This window comes from Macaca mulatta, chromosome 13 (genome assembly GCF_049350105.2).
Source record: "Macaca mulatta isolate MMU2019108-1 chromosome 13, T2T-MMU8v2.0, whole genome shotgun sequence".
In the NCBI taxonomy this organism is placed as follows: Eukaryota; Metazoa; Chordata; class Mammalia; order Primates; family Cercopithecidae; genus Macaca; species Macaca mulatta.
This window is the reverse complement of record NC_133418.1, coordinates 20,632,384-20,657,009: the sequence shown is the minus strand read 5'-3', so window position 1 is coordinate 20,657,009 and position 24,626 is coordinate 20,632,384. Positions and strand designations below refer to the sequence as shown.

Genomic DNA, 24,626 nt, shown 5'->3' with positions numbered 1-24,626 from the left:
TTCTCTATACTTTTCTCTGTACACTTCTCTCTATACTTTTCTCTGTACACTTTTCTCTGTATGTATTATACTGGAAGAAAAATGTACATAAATAATGCTTCAGCCTGGCCTGTGGTTGTACTGAAGAACATTCGTTTATATCAATGGGGTCCATCTTTTGGAAGGTGAGCTCCAATCATTATCATTCTTATTCAAGTCCAATTTTGGTGTAGTGGAGTTTTGGAATTGGATTCATGGGATGCAGTCCCATGTGGGGGAAACATGACAACCTTCCTGAGAGTTGATGTAAACTGGGAATCATAATGAGAACTAATAATTTGCTCATAGATTTGCTGTAGAACAATTACCATCCTTACAGAATTCAGAATGGACAACGTGCAATATTAGAATGAAATGAAACTTCAGTAGCCTAAATGGCAAAGAATTAAAAACCGCCTTTTGAAGTGAGATATGGAATAGAACCATATATCCCATAGGAAAGCTATTCTTGCAGTTAATGAAAGAGTTTAAGATGCTAAAATTGTATCTTAAGGTTAGCTTACAAAATTGGTATCAAAAAGCAAATGCCATAAAACAGGTATCCCAGCAAGAAGGTGGTGTTATTACTGATGTTATTACTTATGTATTGTGGGGAATGTAGTTTCAGACGCCGGGGGACATTCCCCTATCCTTAGGAATTGGCGAGGAAAAGTGACTCCCCCGGCCGCGACCTGCCTGGTGGCGTGGGATGACCACCGCAAGAAATCATTTTGACCCTTCCCGGGACCGGCCCGGGCGGGGCGGGACGGGCCTGGGAGGCGGGCGCACGTCGATGGCGTCACCTTCCGGCGCCGCCGCTTGGTTTCCCTGGCAACTGGAGCAATCGGGGCGCCGCAGCGAGGGAGATGCTGGCGAGGCGGCAGCGCGATCCTCTCCAGGCCTTGCGGCGCCGCAATCAGGAGCTGAAGCAACAGGTATGGTCAGGCTGTGCAGAGGGCCCTGGGGCGGACGACAGGCAGACGCAGCTGCGCGCACTGCGCCTTCCCACCGTGACCCCACCTAATCCTGGGAGCTTGTCCCCAGCCTATTTACCTTCCCAGGTTGTAACGCTCCCTTACCCCATAACATTCGAGCACCCAACCCCGATTCAAACCCCTTCTGATCCCAACTCAACCCTCAGGCAAAGGCGAAACCTGCCACAATTCGTGACCATCAACTAAGCGCCCCCTCCTCCGACCCTTACTCCCAGCTAACATTTCAACCTCCTGCCCTAACAATTCACTAACCCACCTCATCTCCCAATCTAAACTTAGTGGTAACCATTTCCAACCCAACTCTGAGCCTAGCTTCTCTCTCCACTTTCCAAGCCCGTTTCCTTTGAGCCTTCCTCTAATGGAGATTGTTATTGCCTCCATGAACTCAAGCGAAATAGGTGTCAAGGAATAGTCTTAATATGCAAGAACATTAAGATCTGATAAATGAGCAGAGGAGGTGAACAAGTAACTCATAAACATACGAGGAATGTTAACTTCAAAGATATTCAAGTAATTGCAAAGGACATAAGGTATCCCAAACATTTTAAAAATCACAACACTCAGTCTTAAGGAAGGTGTGATGAAGCAGACACATTCACTGCTCCCATGTATAAGGTGCTTGTACAGCATTTCAGGAAAGCAGGTTGACAAGGTGTAGCATGTTTGTATGCACCTAGGCTCAAAAATTACATTTCCAGGGATCTGCTATATGTAATAATTAGAAAGTAGGACTGAGATTGATGTATAAAAGTATTCATCACATTTTTACTTATATAATATACACAGAACAGCATAGAAGGGAACATGCTAATGTGGTATTTCTGTGTGACAGGATGCCGATGATTATTAGGATTTTCTTTATTCTTTTTTATCTTTATAAAAATATTTAGGCCAGGTATGGTGACTCATGCTAGTAGTACCAGCTACTTGGGAGGCTGTGACAGGAGGATCACCTGAGCCCAGGAGTTCGAGACTAACTTGGGCAACATAGCAAGACTTGGTCTCAAAAAAAAAAAAAAAAAAAAAAAAAAAAAAAAAAACCTTTTTAAAAATACACTGAGTTCTTATTAAAAATAAGAAAACAGCAAATAGCAACCAGTGGGTTTATTTTTTGACATTTTTATTTTACTTTATTTTAATTTTTTTTCATGTGATCTATTACTAAGTATTTTTCCACTGAGTAAAATTATTTCATAATCTTAGGCCAGTAAGAGATTCACTGATACTTTTATTTTATCCATTTTTGTTCTCTTGTTTAAAGTAAAAAGGATTTGGGAGGTAAATATTTAGGTGACTGTGTATTGGAATCAGAACGGTGCAACAAAAGCTAAATACTCTTCTGGTAGAAATAAAAAATGAACTTGATGGGGCATTGACTTATGCTGAACTTTGCTGGACTCTTAATATGGTTCTGTATCTTATTTTTAAATTTCAACTTTTATTTTAGATTCAGGGGGTACATGTGCAGGTCTGTCACATGGGAACACTGTGTTATGCTGAGGTTTGGGGTACAGATGATCCTATCACTCAAGCAGTGAGCATAGTACCCAATAGGCAGTATTTCAGCCTTCATTCCTCTTCCTTCCTCTGCACTCCAGCAGTCCCCAGTGTCCATTGCTGCCATCGTTATGTCTGTGTTTACTCAACAAGTGAGAACGTGTGGTATTTGGTTTTCTGTTCCTATGTTAATTCACTTAGGACAATGGCCTCCAGCTCTATCCATGTTGCTGCAAAGGACATGATTTCATTCTTTTTTATGGCTGCATATTATTTCATGGTGTATATGTACCACATTTTCTTTATCCAGTCCACCATTGGTGGGCATCTAGGTTGATTCCATGTCTTTGCTATTGTGAATAATGCTGAAGGGAACATACACATTCATGTGACATTTTGGTAGAATCATTTTTTTTTTTGAGGGGGGTATATACACAGAAATGGGATTGCTGGGTCAAATGGTAGTTCTGTTTTAAGTTGTTTGGGAAATCTCCAAACTGCTTTCCACAGTGGCTGAACTAATTGTCATTCCCACCAACAGTGTACACGTGTCCTCTTTTCTTGTCAGCCTCACCAGAATCTGTCATTTCTTGATTTTTTAATAATAATCATTTTGACCAGTGTGAGATGGTACCTCATTGTAGTTTTAATTTGCATTTCTCTGATGATTAGTCATGATGAACTAATTTTAAATTTAGTGGGACATTAGGAGAACCAGGAAAAGTTTTAGAAGGAAACTATAAAAATGATTATTAAAACAAACTATTACAAAGATTATTCTCCTGGGAGAAATACTGGCTCTGGAGCCTTTTGATACCTTGACTATCTGGAAAGTGTATTTTGATAGTATTAGCTAATTCCTCCCTGTCTTCACAGAGGACACCTGAAGCCGAAAATGGAACAGATTTTCTATTCGGTGTCCATAGGACAAGTAATCAACAGCCCCTCTGGGTCAGGCCTGCGATGATTGGCTCTATCACTAGGTGTGTGAATTTTGTAAATAACACTCAGATGGATGCCAAATTGCAAGAGTAGAGAAGAAACTAGTGGAATTTTCTCTTTTTTTCATCCACTTTATCTTCTCTACATAATCTATAGAAAACAGACCAAAGAAGTATGTGCCTTTTTGGAGAGTATATTGACAAAGTTACATATAGTGTTAGTAAACTTAAACTACTAAGTCAAGATAAAGTCATGATACATTCAATACAATGGATACCACTCAGTAATAAGAAGGAGTGAACTAATGGTACACACAACAATATGGAAGTATCTCAAAAACATGCTTCATGGAAAGGTCACACAAGAGTGCTTACTGTATACGTCTATTTATATAAAATTTCAAGAGCAGGCAAAACTAATTTATGTTGGAAAAATATCAAAACAGGTTTCTCTATGGAAGATTAAGGAGAGGATTTACTGGCAAGGGCATGAAGGAACTTACTAGGGTGATGGTAGTTTTCTACATCTTGATAAGAATTTTGGTTACACAGATGGATGCATTTGTCGAAACTCAGCAAATGTATGCCTCATATTTGTGCATTTCACTGTATACATACATTGCATCAACTATTGAACTTTAGTTAGTGACATCCGTAGTCCATTATTTAGGGAGAAATGTATTGATAACTGTAACTTACTTTGAAAGGCCTAAGGTGGATTGATGGATAGATCAAATACGTATAGTAAAATGTTAATGTTTTTTCTAGGTAGTGGGTATATGGGTTTTCACTGTAAAATTTTTGAAACTTTGTTGTATGTTTAAAAGTGTTCATTATAAAATACTGGATAAAAAGAGAAGTTTTCTTTCCTAAGGTGATATGGTATTTAACAATGTGATATTTTAAATGGTCTCCGTAGGTTGATAATTTGCTTTCTGAGAGCCAACTGAAAGAAGAAGCCCTAGAACCCAATAAAAGACAAGATATTTATCAAAGGTAAAGTATGCTAATTTATATAAGCTTTCCAGGAACTGCACTTACATTTCAATGCATAGTATTTAAGGCATAGAGATTGGTCCTTTGGAATCAAATGGAAGAATCACATAGTGTTGTAAGTTGAATGTAGAAGAAACCAACCTAATCGTGATGGTTGTGGACTTGCTGTTATGAAAGCAACTATAAAAACTGCTTAATGGAAACATAGGTGACTTGGGCAGGATTACCTTAAATCCTTGGCCTATGTAGCCCAGATCCTGTGACCTGGTCAGAAACCTCTGTCTATAAGCAGTTAGTCCTTCATTGGGATATTAACTTTAACTCCCATGAGAAGACAACACTGTTTTCTAGGTGGGTGGTTTTTGTTTTGTATTTGTTTTTACTTAAAAAAAAAAAAAATCCTTGGGAGAGTTTAAAGTTAAATAGATGTGATGAACTAAATCAAATTTAGACTATTAATTCATAACATTTGTATTAAGTTTAGGACATCATTAAGATAATCTTTGTTTTTGAGATATTTAAATATTTTGTTACATTCCAAAGAACATGAGATTCATTCTATTAATTTAAGTGAATTATAATTGTTTGGAAAAGTTTTACTTACGTCAGGCATTCAGAGTGTTTAAAGGAAAAACAAATGAATTTTGAAATGTCAAGTGAATTTCATTTATAATAGTAGGATTGATTGTTTAAGGGATTTAGTTCAAGTTTAATTAACAGTAATGAAAGAAAAGCAAAGGTTATTGTTCTTGCTTTACTAGGTTTAAAAACAGAATAAGATTTATAGACGGAATTTGAAGTCCCAGGGAAAACTTTTTAAATTTTATGTTAGTAAACTAAAAATAATAATAATAATAATAATTATAATAATATAAATATATTTTATATATAATATTTTATATAATAATATAATAATATATTATAATAATATAAAATAATAATATTAATTATTGTCTTTTTTGAGACTGAATCTCGCTCTGTTGCCCAGGCTGGAGTGCAGTGGCACAATCTTGGCTCACTGCAACCTCCACCTCCCAGGTTCAAGTGATTCTTCTGCCTCAGGCTCTTGAGTAGCTGGGATTACAGTCATGCCCCACGACACCTGGCTAAATTTTGTATTTTGAGTAGAGACGGGTTTCATCCATGTTGGTCAGGCTGGTTTCAAACTCCTGACCTCAAGGGATCCCCTGGCCTTGGCCTCCCAAAGTGCTGGGATTACAGGTGTGAGCCACCACGCCCAGCCTAATAATTGTTATGTTTTATTTTTTTTGAGACTCTCGCCCAGGCTGGAGTGCAGTGGCGTGATCTCAGCTCACTGCAACCTCCATCTCCGAGGTTCAAGTGATTCTCCTGCCTCAGCCTCCCAAGTAGCTGGGATTACAGGTGCATGCCACCACACCTGGCTAATTTTTTGTATTTTTAGTAGAGACGGGGTTTCGCTGTGCTAGCCAGGATGGTCTCGATCTCCTGACCTCATGATCTGCCCGCCTCGGCCTCCCAAAGTGCTGGGATTACAGGCATAAGCCACTGCTCCTGGCCCCTAATAATTATTTTTAAGCCCAAGTAACCGTAGTCTTCTCTGTGCATGAAAAGAAGATTGTTACTGTCATTTAGAAACTCACTTTGACATTTGCATGTCTGAAAATGTCATGTAGGTGTCATTTTTATCTGCTCAGTGCTCTGAGTCTTAGTTTGAAAACTCATGTCTCATGAGCTCTGGGAGATTTTATTTTACAAAAACATTATTTCGTTAATTCCATTTGTCTGTTTCTTCCTGAAATACCTTTGAGTCAGGTATTGAATATCCTGGACTGATTCTCTAGATCTCATAACTTCCTGTTAATAGTTTCTGTTTTTTTTGAGGGGAGTAGGGGGGTCTCACTCTGTCGTCCAGGCTGTAATGCAGTGGCACAATCACGCCTCACTGCAACTTCTGCCTCCTAGGCTCAAGGGATGCCCCCCGCCCCACCGTGAGCTGCCATGCTGGCAATTCTCTTGACTTTAACACTTTTCTTTATTATCTATTTCAACAGCCATATTGTTTTATTTCAGCAGTTATATTGTTTTTTTTGTTTTTTAAGACAGAGTCTCACTGTGTCTCACAATCTTGGCTCACTGCAACCTCTGCCTCCTGGGTTCAGGTGATTCTCCTGCCTCAGCCTCCTGAGTAGCTGGGATTACAGGCTCACACCATCACACTCGGCTAAGTTTTTGCATTTTTAGTAGAGACAGAATTTCACCACGTTGGCCAGGCTGGTCTCAAACTCCTGACTTCGGGTGATCTGCCCCTGATGGCCTCCCAAAGTGCTGGGATTACAGACATGAGCCACCATGCCTGGCCATCAGTCATGTTGTTAATTTACAAGTGTTTTCTCTTGTTCTTAATTGTTCTTTTTTCATAGCATCATGTTCCTGTTTTCATATTGATTGCCTTGTTACTACTTCCATGACTAGGAAGCTTTTTTTTTTTTTCCTTAAGTTCTCTTCTGTTCTCTGAATTGTCTTTGCTTTCTCTGGGCTCAGATTCTTTTTAATTAGTTAATTAATTAATTTATATTTGGTTATTCTTAACTTTTATCTTTCATGTTGCCGGTTTTCTTTATTAGGCCTGGCTTATCTGTTTTTACTGAAGAATGAGGGACTAGCCCAGAGAGCTCTCATGGGCTTTTCTACTGTTAGATAGAGAGGGGTCTTTCCTGCTAGTACCATCCCCTGAATAAGAATGAAATTCTGTATGTTGATAGGGCTTATCAGAGGCTGGGAAGTAGCTTTTATTCTGAGAAGCTCCCAGTGCCGGAATAGGGCAGGCTCTAACCCTGGTGTGTGAAAACTTCTTTAGCAGTCATGATTCTCTTTAGGTCATTTGTTAATTGTTTTTGTTTGTTTGTTTTTTGTTTTTAGGGAAGAATCCCCTGGTAAGGAGGGAAAGCATGTGCATGTCTTTTCATCTGCAGGGTTTCATAATGTGTTCCTCTATGATTTAGTTTACTTAACCTTTGGTCCTTTATGTCTGCTGAGTCAAGTCCTAGAGTTTTTGGCCTGGTAGATTATCTCCCTCTTATGCTTGTGTTGCATCTTCCACCCTTTATAGGAGAACATGCTTCCAGGCTTTTTCCATGGAGCAGAAATTTGTTGAAATCTCTTGCTGGCTACTTGTCCCTCTTTCCTTCTTTGCAGTGTTCAGGGTTTGCTACCTTTTCAAACGTTTTAATCATTTTTTGTGGGGTTTCAGGAGGCAGTGAAGATGAGTGTGTGCTTAGTTTTTATCCTGAACCAGGAGTCTTAAAATATCAACTGTTTGAGGATTTTAATAATTACATAGTTATAAAGGAGGTAATTGTAATAAATAATTTCTTTTCTTGGTACATTATATTAAAATAGTTTTCCACTCTGGCCTTTTAGTGAAATTTCTGAGTCTAAGTTTCAGTAAAGATTTTTTTGGTCAAGTAACATGACACCTGCCAAAATAAGCAGCTTTACTGTTAGTCTCATTTGACAAAAGCCTGCAGCTAGCTTCTCTCAGGGTGGATTCATGGCTTGTGATATCCTCAAAGACCAGCCTTTGCTGTCCATCCACTCTGCCATCTTTTGCTTGTTGGTGATGTCTCTCCTCATGGTTACAAAGTCCACACCCTCAGCATCTAAGAGCAGATGTAGGAGGGATTCTTTTCATGCCTGGTAAGGGAGGATAAAATGGGAGGCAATCCCAATATACGTGTTTTCTGTTACACTGGGAGCCCTGGGCCCCCTGCCCACCCTGCCTGCAGTGGAGGCTGAGAACATAGGTGCCAGTGGGAAGCTGACTGCCAGCAAAGAGAAGGGTGGGAGAGGGACTTTTGGGGAGGTTGCTAGTGGGGTCAGCCCCAGTTTGATGTTTCCCCTTCTCTTTTTCTACCCTTTTGAGACTTTTGTTCGCTTTAAAAATTTTTTTATTTATTATGGTTTTTAATTTATTTTCTTTAACTTTTAAGTTCAGGGATACATGTATAGCATTGTGCAGATTTGTTACATAGGTAAACGTGTGCCATGCTGGTTTGCTGGACAGATCATTCCATCACCTAGGTATTAAGCCCAGTATCCATTAACTATTCTTCCTGATGCTCTTTCTCCTCCATTTCCTCCTTCCTACAGGCCCCAGTGTATGTTGTTACCCTCCATGTGTCCATGTGTTCTCATTATTCAGCTCCCACTTATAAGTGAGAACATGCAGAGTTTGGTTTTCTGTTCCTGCATTAGTTTGCTGAGGATAATGGCTTCCAACTCTATCCATGTCCCTCCAAAGGACATGATCTGGTTCCTTTTTATGGCTGCATAGTATTCCATGGTGTATATGTACCACATTTTCTTTATCCAGTGTATCACTGATGGGCATTTAGGTTGATTCCATGTATTTGCTATTGTGAGTATGCTACAGTGAACATACGTGTGCATGTGTCTTTTTGATAGAACAATTTCTGTTCCTTTGGATATACACTCAGTAATGGAATTGTTGGGTCAAATAGTATTTCTGCCTCTAGGTCTTTGAGGAATCACCACACTGTCTTCCACAATGATTGGAGTAATTTACACTCCCAACAACAGTGTATAGGTGTTCCTTTTTCTCTGCAATCTTGCCAACCTCTGTTTTTTGACTTTTTAATAATCGCCATTCTGACTGGTGTGAGATGATACTTCATTGTGATTTTGATTTGCATTTCTCTAATCAGTGATGTTGAGCTTTTTTTCATGTTCTTGGCTGAATGTGTGTCTTTTGAGAAGTGTTAGTTTATGTCCTTTGCTCACTTTTTAATGGGGTTTTTTTTTCTTATAAATTTGCCTATTCATAGACTCTGGATATTAGACCTTCATCAGATGGATAGATTGCAAACCTTTTCTCCCATTCTGTAGGCTGTCTGTTCACTCTGATGATAGTTTCTTTTACTGTGCAAAAGTTCTTTAGTTTGATGAGATCCTATTTGTCAATTTTTGCTTTTGTTGCAATGGCTTTAGGCTTTTTGTTGTCATGAAATATTTGCCTGAGCCTATGTCCTGAATGCTATTGCTTGGATTTTCTTCTAGAGTTTTTATAGTTTTGGGTTTTACATTTAAGTCTTTAATCCATCTTGAATTAATTTTTGTGTATGGTGTATGGAAGGGGGTCTAGTTTCAATTTTCTGCATATAGCTAGCCAGCTCTTCCAGCATCATTTATTAAATAGGTAGCCCTTTCCCCATTGCTTCTTTTTGTCAGGTTTGTCAAAGATCAGATGATTGTAGGTGTGCAAGTCTTATTTCTGAGTTCTCTGTTCTGTTCTATTGGCCTATGTGTCTGTTCTTGTACCAGTACCATGCTGTTTTAGTTACTGTAGCCTTGTAATATAGTTTGAAGTCAGGTAGCGTGATGCCTCCAGCTTTGTTCTTTTTGTTCTTTGTTCTTTTTGTATTGGCTATTTGGGCTCTTCTTTTGTTCCATATAAATTTTAAAATAGTTTTTCTAATTCTGTGAAGAATGTCAATGGAAGTTTCATGGGAATAGCATTGAATCTATACTTTATTTGGGGCAGTATGTCCATTTTCACGATATGATTCTTCCTATCCACAAGCATGGAGTGTTTCTCCATTTTTTTGTGTCATCTCTGATTTCTGGAGCAGTGGTTTGTAGTTATCCTTGAGAAGGTCCCTCTCACTCTCTTTGTTAGCTGTACTCCTAGGTATTTTATTCTTTTTGTAGCAGTTGTGAATGTGATTTCAGGATTTAGCTCTCTGCTTGCCTGTTGTTGGTATACAGGAATGCTAGCAAATTTTGCACATTGATTTTGTATCCTGAGACTTCGCTGAGGTTACTTATCAGCTTAAGAAGTTTTTGGGCCAAGACAATGGGGTGTTCTAGATATAGGATCATGTCATCTGCAAACAGGGATAATTTGAGTTCCTCTGTTCCTATTTGAATACTCTTTATTTCTTTCTCTTGCCTGACTTCCCAGGTGAGAACTTCCAACACTGCATAGAATAGGAGTGATGAGGGAGGGATCCTTGTCTTGTGCCTGTTTTCAAAGGGAATGCTTCAAGCTTTTGCCCATTCAGTATGATATTGACTGTTGGTTTATCATATATGGCTCTGATTATTTTGAGGTATGTTCCTTCAATATCTAGTTTATTGAAAGTTTTTAATGTGAAAAGATGTTGAATTTTATTGAAAGCCTTTTCTGCATTTATTGGGATAGTCATTTTTTTTTTTTGTCTTAAGTTCTGTTTATGTGATGAATCACATTTATTGATTTGCGTATGTTTAACCAAACTTTCATTCTGGGGATGAAGCCAACTTGATTCTGGTAGATAAGCTTTTTGATGTGCTGCTGGATTCAGTTTGCCAGTATTTTGTGGGGGATTTTTGTATCGATGTTCATGGAGGATATTGGCCTGAAGTTTTCTGTTTTTGCTGTATCTCTGCCACGTTTTGGTATTGGGAGGATACTGGCCTTATACATTTAGTCAGGGAGGAGTCTCTACTTTTCAGTTGTTTGGAATAATTTCAGTCGAAATGGTTCCCACTCTTCTTTATACCTCTGGTAGAATTCAGCTGTGAATTCTTCTGGTCCTGGGAGTTTTTTGGTTGGTAAGCTATTTATTACTGCTTCAATTTCAGAACTCATTATTGGTCTGTTCAGGGATTCAGTTTCTTCCCGGTTCAGTCTTGGGAGGGTGTATGTGTCCAATAACTCATCCATTTCTTCTAGATTTTCTAGTTCATGTGCATAGAGGTGTTTATAGTATTCTCTGCTGATTGTATTTCTCTGGGGTCAGTGGTGATATCCCCCTTATAATTTCTGACTGTGTTTATTCTCTCTTTTCTTTATTAGTCTAGCTAATGGTGTATCCTTTTTATTAATTTTTTTTAAAAAAACTACCTCCTGAATTTGTTCTTTTTAGGGTTTTTCATGTCTCTGTCTCCTTCAGTTCAGCTCTGATCTTGGTTATTTCCTGTCTTCTGCTAGCTTTAGGGTTTGTTTGCTCTTGGTTCTCTAGTTCTTTCAGTTGAGATGTTAGTTCTTTTAGTTGAGATCTTTGTAGCTTTTTGATATGGGCATTTAGTGATATAAATTTTCCTTTTAACACTGCTTTAGCTACATTTCGGAGATTCTGATACATTGTCTCTTTGTTCTCATTAGTTTCAAATGAGCTTACATGGAGATGAAAATAGCGAGCACATTGAAGCTCTCGAAGAAATTGTTGGCAGCTCATTCCCGGTTTCTTTGTGAGTTTAAAGGCGCCTCAGTGAGGAGCACAGGATGCTCCTCTGAGAAAGTCTGCAGCTGGTCCTTAGAATAGACATATTGCCAGATGTGTTCCATGTTGTTCCAGTCCTCAACAATGCCATGCTCCATGAGATAGCAGATCGAGAGCAGCCCTTGGTGCTCCTTGGCTTTGGAGCCAATGAAGATGTCACCTTCAAGGGCTCCTGCCATGACACGAATGTGCATGGGTCGGCCCACATAGTTTGGAAAGCAGTATTTGGGGATCTGATCACCAGCAAAACCAGCTTTAATCACACCAGATCCATTGTGGATCATGACAGGCCAGTTGATGATCACATCGTAGGACTCCATGGCAGAGGAATCTCTCCTTCTGGGGAAGGAACTACCAGTCAGGTTTGCTGCTAGTGTCATTTGTGAATTTCTTAATCTTGAGTTATAATTTGATTGCATTTTGGTCTGTTTGTTATAATTTAAGTTCTTTTTCATTTGCTGAGGAATATTTTATTTCCGATTATGTGGTCAATTTTAGAGTAAGTGCCATGTGGTGACGAGTAGAATGCATATTTTGTTGTTTTTGGGTGGAGAGTTCTGTAGATATCTATCAGGTCCACATGATCCAGAGCTGAGTTCAGGTCCTGAATATCTTTCTCAATTTTCTGTGTTGATGACTTGCCTAATGTTGTCAGTGGGGTGTTAAAGTCTCCCACTACTATTGTATGGGAGTCCAAGTCACTTTGAAAATCTTAAGAACTTGATGTATGAATCTGGGTTGCTGAGACCAGCTCAGTCACGGAGACCCTAACCTAGCAGCGCTAGCAGAATTAAAGACACGCACACAGAAATAGTGTGGAGTGGGAAATCAGGGGTCTCACAGTCTTCAGAGCTGAGAGCCTCGAACAGAGATTTACCCACGTATTTATTGACAGCAAGCCAGTGATAAACATTGTTTCTATAGGTTATAGGTTTACTAAAAGTATTCCTTACAGGAAATAAAGGGATGGGCCGAAATAAAGGGGTGGGTCTGGCTAGTTATCTGCAGCAGGAACATGTCCGTAAGGCACAGATTGCTCATGCTATTGTTTGTGGTTCAGGACTGCCTTTAAGCAGTTTTCCGCCCTGGGTGGGCCAGGTCTTCCTTGCCCTCATTCCAGTAAACCCACAGCCTTCACTGTGGGCGTCATGGCCATCACGAACATGTCACAGTGCTGCAGAGATTCTGTTTATGGCCAGTTTTGGGGCCAGTTTATGGCCAGATTTGGGGGTCTCTTCCCAACATGGGTGATCTTTTATTGGGTGCATATATATTTAGGATAGTTAGCTCTTCTTGTTGAATTGAACACTTTACCATTGTGTAATACCCTTCTTTGTCTTTTTTTTAATCTTTGTTTGTTTAAAGTCTGTTTTGTCAGAAGCTAGAATTGCAGCTCCTGCTTTTTTCTGTTTTCCATTTGCTTGGTAAATTTTCCTCCATCCCTTTATTTTGAACCTATGTGTGTCTTTGCACATGAGATGGGTCTCTTGAAGACAGCATACCAGTGGATCTTGGCTCTTTATCCAGCTTGCCATTCTGTGTCTTTTTAATTGGGGAATTTAACCCACTTACATTTAAGGTTAGTATTGTTTTGTGTGAATTTGATCCTATCATCATTATGTTAGCTGGTTATTTTGCAGATTTGTTTATGTGGTTGCTTCATAGTATCACTGGTTTGTGTACTTCAGTGTGTTTTTATAGTGGGTGGTATCAATTTCTCCTTTCCATATTTAGCCTTTCCTTCAGGAGCTCTTGCAAGGCAGGCCTGGTGGTGACAAATTCCCTACGCACATTTGCTTGGTCTGAAAAGGATCTTATTTCTCCTTCGTGTATGAAGCCTAGTTTGGCCGGATATGAAATTCTGGGTTGGAAATTTCTTTTCTTTAAGAATGATGAATATTGGTCCCTGATCTCTGCTGGCTTGTAGGGTTTGGGTTTCCGCTGAGAGGTGTGCTGTTAGTCTGATGAGCTTCCCTTTGTAGGTGACCTGGCCTTTCTCTCTGACTGCCTTTAAATTTTTTTTTTTTTCATTTTGACCTTGGAGAATCTGATGATTATGTGTGTTGGGGTTGATCTTCTCATGGAGTGCCTTACTGGGGTTCACTGGATTTCCTGAATTTGAGTGTTGGTTTGTCTTGCTAGGTTGGGAGAGTTATGTTTTTCAACTTGGTTCCATTCTTCCTGTCATTTTTAGATACCCCAATCAGTCATAGGTTTGGTCTCTATACATAATCCCATTCATCCTTTTTTCCCTATTCTTGTCTGCCTGTCTTAATTCAGAAAGATAATCTTCAAGTTCTGAGATTCTTTCCTCTGCCTTGTCTATTCTGCTGTTGATACTTGTGATTGCATTATAAAGTTCTTGTGTTTTTCATCTCCATCAGGTCAGTTATGTTCCTCTCTTAATTGGCTGTTCTGGCTATCAGCTCCTGTATTGTTTTATCATGATTCTTAGCTTCTTTGCAGTGGGTTTCAACATGCTCCTTTAGCTCAATGGAGTTTTTTGTTATCCACTTTCTGAAGCCTCCTTCTGTAAGTTCAGCCATCGCAGCCTCAACACACTTCTGTGCCCTTGCTGGAGTGGGGTTGTGGTCATTTGGAGCAGAAGAGGCACTCTGGCTTTTTGAGTTTTCAGCATTTTGTGTTGATTCTTTCTCATCTTTATGGGCTTATTTGCCTTTGATCTTTGAGGTTGCTGACCTTTAAATAGGATTTTTGTTCAGTTTTTATTGTTGATGTTGTTGTTTTCTGTTTGTTTGTTTTTCCTTTAACAGTCAGGACACTCTACTGTAGCACTGCTGTGGTTTGCTGTAATCCAGACCCTAATTGCCTCGGTTTTTCCCATACCTGGAAGTATCACCAGTGAAGGCTGCAAAACAGCAAATCTGGCAGCCAGCTCCTTCCTCTGGAAGCTCTGTCCCAGGAGAGTACTGACTTGTTGCCAGCCCAAATACACTTTGTAGGAGGTGGCTGGAATCCCCTTTTGGGAGGTCTCACCTAGTCAGGTGGAATGGGATTACAGACCCACTTAAAGAAGCAGTCTGGCTGCTTTTTGGTAGAGCACATGTGATGCGTTAGGGGGGACTTTTTCTTGTCCAGACCATTTGTATTCTCCAAAGCCAGCAGGCTAGAATGGCTAAGTCTACTGAACCACAGAGATGGCAGCCACCCCTGCCCCCGGTAACTCGGAACTGCCTCAGACAGATTCCAGACTGCTTTGGTTGGCTGGCTGGAATTCCAAGCCAGTGGGTCTTAACTTGTGAGTTGCCATGGAAGTGGGGGCCATGGAAGTGGGGCCCATGGAACAATGCTGCTTGGCTCCCTAGATTCAGCTCCCTTTCTGGGGATATATACAGATGGATATCCTCCCTTGCTGGGGATCCTGGGGCCAGAATATGTAAAATTCCTGGGTCACTGTGTGTGCGTGAGCAGCGGCTCTGTCAAGATACCACACAGTTCTGTGTATTGGACCCAAGGCCCTGGTGGCATGAACTCAGGAGATCTCCTGATCTGTGGGTTGCAGAGATCCGTGGGAGAAGCATGGTTTTCTGGGCAGCGTTGCACAGTCACTCACTGCTTCCCTTGGTTGGGGATGGGGGTTCCTTTGGCACCATGCCACTCCCAGGTTGGCTGTTGTTCCCCTTCTTCCCTGGCTTTTCTGCATTCTCATGGGTCAAGTTGTTTGCCCTGTCAGTCCCAATGTGTGAACCTGGATATTTCAGTTGAAGGTGCTGAATTCACTTGCCTCTCTTCATTCCTCTCAGTGAGTGCCACAGACCACAGCTGCTTCTAATCGGCCATCTTGGATCAACGTTGTTATTCCCTTTTTCATGCTTATTTCATTTCACTCACATCTATAAGCAAAAAAAAAAAAAAAAAAAAAAAGACTCTAATGGCATGAAAAGATGACTTTTGTAGGTTATTGTTTGGTAAAGCATTTGATTTTAAAAAAAATATCATGAGCTATAGCTCATAGCTCATATTTGGTCATTTTTTGTACTTTTCATTTGGGTATCTAAGACTTAATGCTGAATTGAAGCATCTGTAGGATAAATAAAACTCTGGACCTGTCTGGACAAGCCAAGCTCAAAGCAGGCATGTGCTGTAGTGGCCTCACATAGGCCAACTGTGGAATCCTAAACTGCCTTCATATTGTTGCTGTACCATTGAGCAGCTATGTGGACTTGGACACTTTTTAGAACTTCACTTTCTTTAAGTGGAGTGAGGGTTGTTATGAGGCTTAAATGAGGTAATGCTTGTAAACTGCTTAACATGGTTGGCACACAATAAACTTTAGTTTTGTCTCTGAGGCTTATGGAGGGTCCTAGGTTTATGGAGTTGTAGAGTTGGAGAAGCATTTTAAAGTCCAACATTCGTCCTTATTTTAGAGAGAGGAAACTGATGCCCAGAGACACTGAAGGTTTCTGAAGCTTGGTTATCATGTCTATGTGTGTTACAGTTGGCTATGAGGATCATCTGAGTTAATAGGTGGAAAAGCGTTTATATGTCAGTTTTTTAGCATTGTTCATACAGTGGCTAATTGCCTTGCCTGCTCAATGACTGAATGATTTTATAAAGTAGCTTTCTGGTTCTGACAATAGAAAAATAAATATATTTTCTTTTTTTTTTAAATTTAGATGTATCCAGTTAAAGCAGGCAATAGATGAAAATAAAAATGCTCTTCAAAAATTAAGCAAAGTAAGTATTGAGGTTAATCATATTATTAAAACATCTCTTCTTATACAAGTATTTTTATTCAGTGGGAGTTAATTCAAGCCGGTAAGTTCCTGGGTTTACATTAGCAATGTAGTCTAACTGCAGCCAGTGCTGGCTTGCCAAACAGGGTTGCTAAGTCTGTGCTTGGGAGCAAAGCAAAATTCAAGGCTCCAACTACCAAAAAATATTCAGCTTTGATGAACTCACCTGCTATTAAGGATTCAGACAATCCTGGAAGGAGCTATTTTTATTTTTGCATTTTGTGAGTTCTTTGTTTTACAGTTTAGAATTGTTTTTATTTTAATTTCTTCATGGGGAAATAATGCATAGTCTGGCCCTGAGGGTAAGTGGTAAAGAAGCTTCTTGTATCAAATGGCAACTCTGATATCAATGTCTCTGCAAAAATAGGAGGAACAGGAATTTAACCTTGACAATCCCTTCAGGAATTTTTTTTTTTTTTTTTTTTTGCATGAGCCTTGGCTACCCCTAGATGTCCAGGTCCAGAGACTAGTGGAGCCTTTAAAGTGGAAGGCACCTGAAAGTCAGCTCTCCAGCTGTATATTACTCCCCTTTATTGCATCTGAGATATGTGGTCACTGAAGAGCTCATCCAAATTTCTCTAGTGGCACAAAACTTTTCAACTTAGGCTGTTTGAAAACCTAATTATTCCTGTTTTACAGGTGAGGAAATTGAAGCTCTCAGTGGTGAAGCAGCCATGCCTCTTCTGTCAATAAGTGGCAGAACTTGGGATTGGTGCCGTCTTATTGACCCTAAAGCCAATCTTCTGTCAGAACATATCTCTGACTGACTATGGAAGGTCTATAGTACTTAGCAAGAAAATAAAACAAAAACCTAAAACAAGTGGTATAATTTTATTTTTTCATTTGGTTTGCATTCCAACACAATCGCCTGTTTCTTTTAAATCTAATTTATTTCTCTTAAGATAGGTGTAATGTCACACTGATATTTACTTGTTTTTATAGCACTTATTGGAATTTTTTGTTGTTCTTTTGAAATTAGTAAATTGCAGTTAATTTTTCAGTGAAACTGACCTATATTCTCTCATAGGCTGATGAATCTGCACCTGTTGCAAACTATAACCAGAGAAAAGAAGAGGAGCATACTCTTTTGGACAAGCTTACCCAACAACTGCAGGGCCTTGCTGTGACAATAAGTAGAAAAAATATAACTGAGTATGCTTCCTTTCTATCTTTCTTTTTTCTTTTTTAAAGATATGTCACCAATAGCTTTAATGTTTAACTCAAAGACATATAACAGTAGAGATGTAAACATATGACACTAACAATAGAATCAGTCAGCATTTATTTATTGTCTGTAATAGAAGGTGTTAGATCCCATGAGAGACAGAAAGAAGTGTAAGTCATAGTCTCTGCCCTCAGGCAATTTATAATTTAGTTGAGGAAACAAAACAGAGATCTGAAAAACTAAATGAACAAATGTTAGAAAATAAAGATGATATATTTAATGTCAATGTTGATGTGTAAAAGGGAAATGATTTGGAAAGTCTACTTGCATCGTTCTCCCTTTCATAAACATTCTTTAAAAATTTGAAGCAAAGACTGAGTGTGGTGGCTCATACCTGTAATCCCAGCATTTTGGAAGGCTGAGGCAGGAGGATCACTTGAGGCCAGGACTTCAAGACCAGCCTGGACAATATAGTGGACCCCATCTCTACAAAAAAACCCAAATTAGTCATGCTTGGTGGCACGTACCTATAGTCCCAGCTACTTGGAAGGCTGAGGCAAGGAGGAGTGCTTGAGCCCAGAAGTTCCAGGCTACAGTGAGCTATGATCACTTCAGTGCACTCCAGCCTGGGCAATGGAGTAAGACACTGTCTCTATTTAAAAAAAAAAAAAAAAAAATTGAAGCAGGGACATGCATTGTTTTTCTGCCAGAGTGTATGTTAATAATAGCTTCTAAAAGTTGTAAAGAAGACTTACATATACAAGTTGAGTATTCCTTATCTGAAATGCTTGGTATCAGAAGTATCTTTAATTTTGGATTGTTTTGGATTTTGGAATACTTGCATGGTACTTATTGGTTGAGCATCCCTAATCTGGAAATCTACATTTTGAAAGGCTCCAATCAGCATTTCCTTTGAGTGTTATTTTGACGCTCCAAAAGTTTCAGATTTGGGAGTCTTTTGGATTTTCAGATTAGGGATACCAACCTGTATGAACAAATTCAATTTGTGGGAAGCAAAAGAAAAAAACCAGTTAATCAGACTCTTTCAGTGTTGTTCTCCAACCTTTATACTGTACCTGGGGAAAAAATGCTAAAGGTGGTAGATGCGAGGATCTAGAATTTCCAACGATTCTTAGTACTGAGAATGGCAGAGTAGTTGGTATTGGACTTACCTTCCCACCATAAATGACTATAAAGTCTGGACAAAATATACAAAGTATTCGTTTGAAGCCATTGAGCATCTACCAAGCAGGGTTGATATTCTTGATATACGGAGACACATGAAGCGAATCCTACATTCACCTAGACTTTTTCCCTGGGAATAATTTATGGGCTGTGGTGGAGGAAGGTAGATTCCAAGCAGGGAATAGTAGTCTTACTCGACTGAGGAGACAGAGATCACACTTTGGAGCTGCCCAGTTCACTGGGAGTTGTGGAGCAAGGTGCCATAGAGAGGAGGGAACTGCAGAGAAACAACTCCAGCAATCTGAAAGGTCTCCTGGGCTGTCTAGGGGCATGATGCCTGCGAGGCCTGGCAGAAAGTACCTGCTGGGAGACTGAGAGTTTAATGGATTCTGAAAATCATATGGTCCTGGAAAAACACTGGAGTTTGTACATAGCTCTAGTAAAGAGACTTGGGAAATGCTTCAGGCATTTGATAGAGATCACAGAAGACCCAGGCCTTAGGAGTAAAGAAAACACCCTGAGAGTAACAACCATGATCTAGGAATAAAGACAAAGCTGAAGTAGGTCTTCTGTAAAGGAGCCTAAAAGCAGACCTTATCAGAAACAAGATAATTTAACTGTGTAACATTAAATGAATTTAAAATTTCTTAGGGGAATCTAACATAATCCAAAGTCTGTAAGTGTGTCTTGTAATGTGTCCATCACAGTAACCAGTAATAAAAAAAATTAGAAATGCAAAAAGGCAGGGGAAAATACATGATCAATAAGTGACAAGTGATAAGATGGTCAATAAAAACAGACCCAGATATGATCCAGATACAGAGTTAGTTGACAAGGACTTCTAAATAATATGATTAATGCGGTAAAGAAAATAGAAGAAAAGATGAATGATATGGGAAATGGGTGTATTTTAAGAGAATTCAAGTATAGAAAAATCAAATGAACATTCTATAACTAAAAAATACAATTGATAAACTAATGGCTGAGAACTTCCAAAATCTGACTCAATGTATAGACTCAAAAATCTGAGAAATGTATTAAAATCAAGAGAATAAATAATCAGTAGCTCAGAGATGTGAGAATTAGCAAATAAGAACCACAAAACAACAATTTTTAATATGTTAAATAATTTATAGGAAAAGATAGATAAGATGAATAGAGTGGAATCTTAAGCAGATGAACGGAAACTAATCAAGACCAAAATGAAAATTCTGGAGCTAAAAAAATGCAATATATGAAATAAATTTGCTGGGTGGTTTAACAGAAGATTGGATACAACAGAAGAAGGAAGGGATCAGTGAACCCGAAGACAGCTTAAAACTTTTTCAAACTGATACGTAAAAATAAAAAAATGCAAAGGACAAAACAGAATGTAAGAGAGAGGTGGGACACTGTTAAAAGTTATAACAGATTTGTAATTGAAGTCTCAGAAGAAGAGAGAGAATGAAGCACAAGAAATATTTAAAGAGATAGTGACTGAAAACATTTTAAAATTATGATCTAAGAGAGATATCAATCCACTGATCCAAGAATCTCAGGGAACCCCAAACAGAATCAATATAAAGAAACCCACGCACAGGTACCTCATAGCCAGACTACTGAAAAACCAAAGATAAATAGAATATCTTAAAACCTGCCAAGGGAAAAAAGGAAACATTTAGAGACAAATGACAGAATCAGAGCTGACATCTTATGAGAAAAAATACAGGTCAGAAAACAATGCAGTAACATCTTGAAAACATTGAAAGAAGAAACTATCAACTCAGAATTCTGTATCCAGCAAAAGTATAAAAAATTAAAGTGAAATAAAGATATTTTCAGGCAAACAAAACCTGAGAAAATTTGTCAACTGATCTGAAGTATAAGAAATGTTAAAGGAAGTTCTTCCAGCTAGCAAACAATGATCCCATATGGAAATTTGGATCTTCAAAAAGGATTGAAGAAGATGGGTATATAGGTACATATAAAAGCCTGTTTTTTTCGTTTCTACATGCCTTTAAAAGACACTCGATTGTGTAAAGCAAAAGATATATTTGGGGATTTAAGATATCCAGTCGATTCTCATTATTTGCAATAGCTATGTTGTGTAAAGTTGCCATGAACACTTGATTAGTAAATACTAAACCATTACTCCTGGGGAAATACAGACTTAAGACTCCTGTGAGCCTCTGGTCACAATGTTTTTGTCAACTGAGTAACATACAACCTTGTGTTACTATTTAAAGACATCTTATTTCGTATATTTTATTGATTCATTAACATTGAATTCACACCAACGGCACTGCACTCATGCATGAACAAGTCTTACCTAACACACTTATTTTCTCCAGAAGGTACATTATAGCCTTCTTGTGCTTAGGAATACCACACGGCTCTTCAGCACTATGTGTCGGAGCCATTTTAAACAACAAAATCACACACAATAAATAAACAAACAAAACCACCACAAAAGTGCAAAACGTGTGGCACTACATAGACTGTAAAAAAGGCCACTTTCCTGTATGAGAGCTGAAAAAAAAAAAGGCAGGTGTCACCATGTTCGACTTCAGTTGGGAATGTGTATGCCAGACAACTCAGTTTTTTTGCTGCTTTGTGTATGTCCACAAATGACCACAAAAGCACTGTGAGTGTTAATTGGGAGTTTACAAATAAAGTTTAGTGAGCCAATGAATTCACAAATACAGAATCTGCATGTTGCAAGGACTGACTATATGTAGAAGGAAAATGTGACAGTAGCACAGCATAGCACAAAGGCTGGCAGGTCAGTGGAATTATATTATTTATCTTAAAGTTGTTTTATCTTTGGTGAAATGTGATATTTCAATTAGACTGATAAGTTAGGGATGCATATTGTAATACCTAAAATAATCAGTAACAAAATAATACAAAGAAGAGTGTAGTTAGTAAAACAACACAATAAAATGGAATACTAAAAGTGATTTGATTAACCCAAAAAAGGCAAGAAAGGAGAAATAAAAAAAACAGATGAGACAAATAGAAACCAAATACTAACGTGGTTTCAATGCAGCCATTTGGATAGTTACATTAAATATAAATGGAGTAACACTCCAGTTACAACAAAGATTGTCAGACTGAATTTTTTTTTTAACCTATATAACATACTAGTTAGAAGAGATACACTTTAGTATACCATTATAGAGAGATTGAAAGTAAAGAACTGGAAAGAGATATTCCATGTTCTATAACAAAGATATTCTTTGTTCTATAACCAAAACAAAGGTGATATGGTTACAGTAATACAGATATTTAAGGCTAAAAGGAATTTGCTGTTTAAGAAAGGACATTTCATGATGACAAAAGAAAGGGTCGATTCAGTAGGAAAAAAAATCTTCCTAAATGTGTGTGCGTTTAGTAACATGGGTTCAAATGTATAAAGCAAAAGTTGCCAGAACTAAACAGAGCTAGATAATTCACAATCCTTAACCACCTTGATCTTACATGTATAGTGAAGCCTTTCTTAATGATAGGGATATGTTCTGAGAAATGAGTCATTAAGTGATTTCATCATTGTACAGACACCATAGAATGTACTTGCACAAACCTAGAAGGTATAGGTTACCATTCACTTGGGTTATATAGTATAACCTGTTGCTCCTAGGCTGCAAACCTGTACAGCATGTTACTGTGCTGAATACTGGAGGCAATTAAATTGTAACACAATGCTGTAAGTATCTGTGTATCTAAACATATCCAAAAATAGGAAATGTATGGTAAAAATATGGTATTAGATTTATGGGACCATCATTGTATATGTGGCCCATTGTTGACTGAAACATTGTTGTGCAGCGCATGACTATATATATGTAGAACACAGCACCCAGGTAGGTATTATGTAAATACATACTCTTTTCAGTGCATCTGTAACATTAACCAAAATGAACCATATTGGACCATAAAGTAATTGTCAGCAAATTTCAAAAGTTTGAAATTATGTAATGTGTATATATATGTATATTTTGGTTTTTTTTTCCTTTGATGACTTGGAATGACATTAAAACCCAATGACAGAAAAATAATTCGAAATGACTGCATGTGGCCGGGCGCAGTGGCTTATGCCTGTAATCCCAGCACTTCGGGAGGCCAAGGCAGGCGGATCGTGAGGTCAACAGATTGAGACCATCTGGCCAACATGGTGAAACCCCGTCTCTTCTAAAAGTACAAAAATGAGCTGGGCGTGGTGGCGCACACCTGTAGTCCCAGCTATTCGGGAGGCTGAGGCAGCCTCGGGAGGCAGAGATTGCAGTGAGCCGAGATTGCAGCACTGCACTCCAGCCTGACGACAGAACAAGACGCTATCTCAAAAAAAAAAGAAAAATTACTACATGTTTGCAGATTGTCACATACTTCCATATAAACCGTGATTCAAAGAAAATATAAGAGTGGCAATTAGAAAATATTTGGAATGATAATAAAATCACTGTGGGTTGCAAGCAGCGTAGTGCTTAGAGGGAAAATTTCTATCTTTTGTTTGTTTGTTTTGGAGACAGGGTCTCTGTTACCCAGACTGGAGTATAGTGGTGCAATCTCGGCTCACTGCAACATCCACCTCCCAGGCTCTAGTGATCCTCTCCACCTCCGCCTCCCTGAGTAGCTGAGACTACAGGTGTGTGCCACCATGCTTGGCTAATTTTTTAAATTTTTTGTAGAGGCAAGGTCTCACTATATTGCTTAGGCTGGTCTTGAACTCATGGGCTTGTGCAATACTCCCACCTCATCCTCCCAAAGTTCTGGGATTACAGGTGTGAGCCACCGCACCTGGCCAGAAATTTATATCTTTAAATGTATAGTTTGAAAAAAAAGTTGAAAATCAATTACTAAAACATCCAACTTTAGAAGCCAGAAAAAGGACAACAAACCCAAGGAAAGCAGAAGGATGGAAATAATAAAAATAAAAGCAGAAAACAGTGAACAATAAACAGACCTACAGTAGGCAATATCAACAAAGCCAAACTGGTTCTTGGAAGATTAATTAAATAGATAAACTGCTGGCATTACTGATCAAGAAAAGAGAAAGAGAAAAAAACAGAAATTAATACAGATTCTACAAGCATTAAAAAGGTACTATGAAGGTACTATGAACAACTTATGTGAATAAGTTTTAAATTTAGATAAAATCAGTTTCTTTAAAAAGAAAATGTAATAAAATTGACACAAGATGAATAGACAATCTTAACAGTTCTACTAAAATATCTACTAAAGAAGTTGAATCTATGATTAAAAGCCTTTCCACAGATTAAACTCTCAGGTAGCTTTACTGGTGAATTTATCATAAACATTTAAGAAAGAAATAGTACCAATATTACAAAATCGTTCTAGAGAACAGACAAAGAAGAAACACTTTCAAATCATTTTATAAGCTTTCAATAGCACAGATATCAAAACCTGACAAGAACACTAGAAGAAAATTACAAGGCCCTCATGAACAGATGCACAAACTCAGTATAAAATGTTAGCAAGTAAAATCTAGAGGCATTTCAAAAGGGTAATACATCATGACCAAGTGGAACTTGTTCTAGAATGTAAGGTTGACTTAACTTTAAAAAATCAATCATTGAAATGCACTACATTAATGAAGGAGAAAAAGCGTATCAAGTTCACATTATTTTTAGCAACATTTTAGAATAATTGACCCATATAAAATATGTACAAAATAACTCCTAAAGAAGGAAAGACACACATTGAAAATCAATATGACATTTTATGGATTTTTTTATTCTTGTGGTATAAAAATGGTTGTTACATCCCTGTTTATGTTTCAGATCACTGTGGTATAAGAGTGTCCTACC

The 24,626-nt window shown here is 38.4% G+C and overlaps 1 protein-coding gene across 6 annotated transcripts in view; it reads left to right on the top strand.

The window, feature by feature from the left end:
• Positions 1–839: 839 nt before the first annotated feature.
• Positions 840–24,626, top strand: part of NPHP1 (nephrocystin 1) — a 67,755-nt gene continuing 43,968 nt past the window's right edge. For 4 of the 6 annotated variants that reach the window (XM_077958989.1, XM_015113117.3, XM_015113118.2 and 1 more), the window contains exons 1-4: positions 840–953; positions 4,371–4,447; positions 16,350–16,410; positions 17,497–17,621. In XM_077958989.1, coding sequence (XP_077815115.1) covers positions 885–953; positions 4,371–4,447; positions 16,350–16,410; positions 17,497–17,621 — 332 coding nt within the window. In that variant the 5' untranslated portion in view covers positions 840–884. The remainder of the gene's footprint in view (positions 954–4,370; positions 4,448–16,349; positions 16,411–17,496; positions 17,622–24,626) is intronic. The other 2 variants (XM_077958991.1, XM_077958990.1) reach the window with 1 other exon arrangement.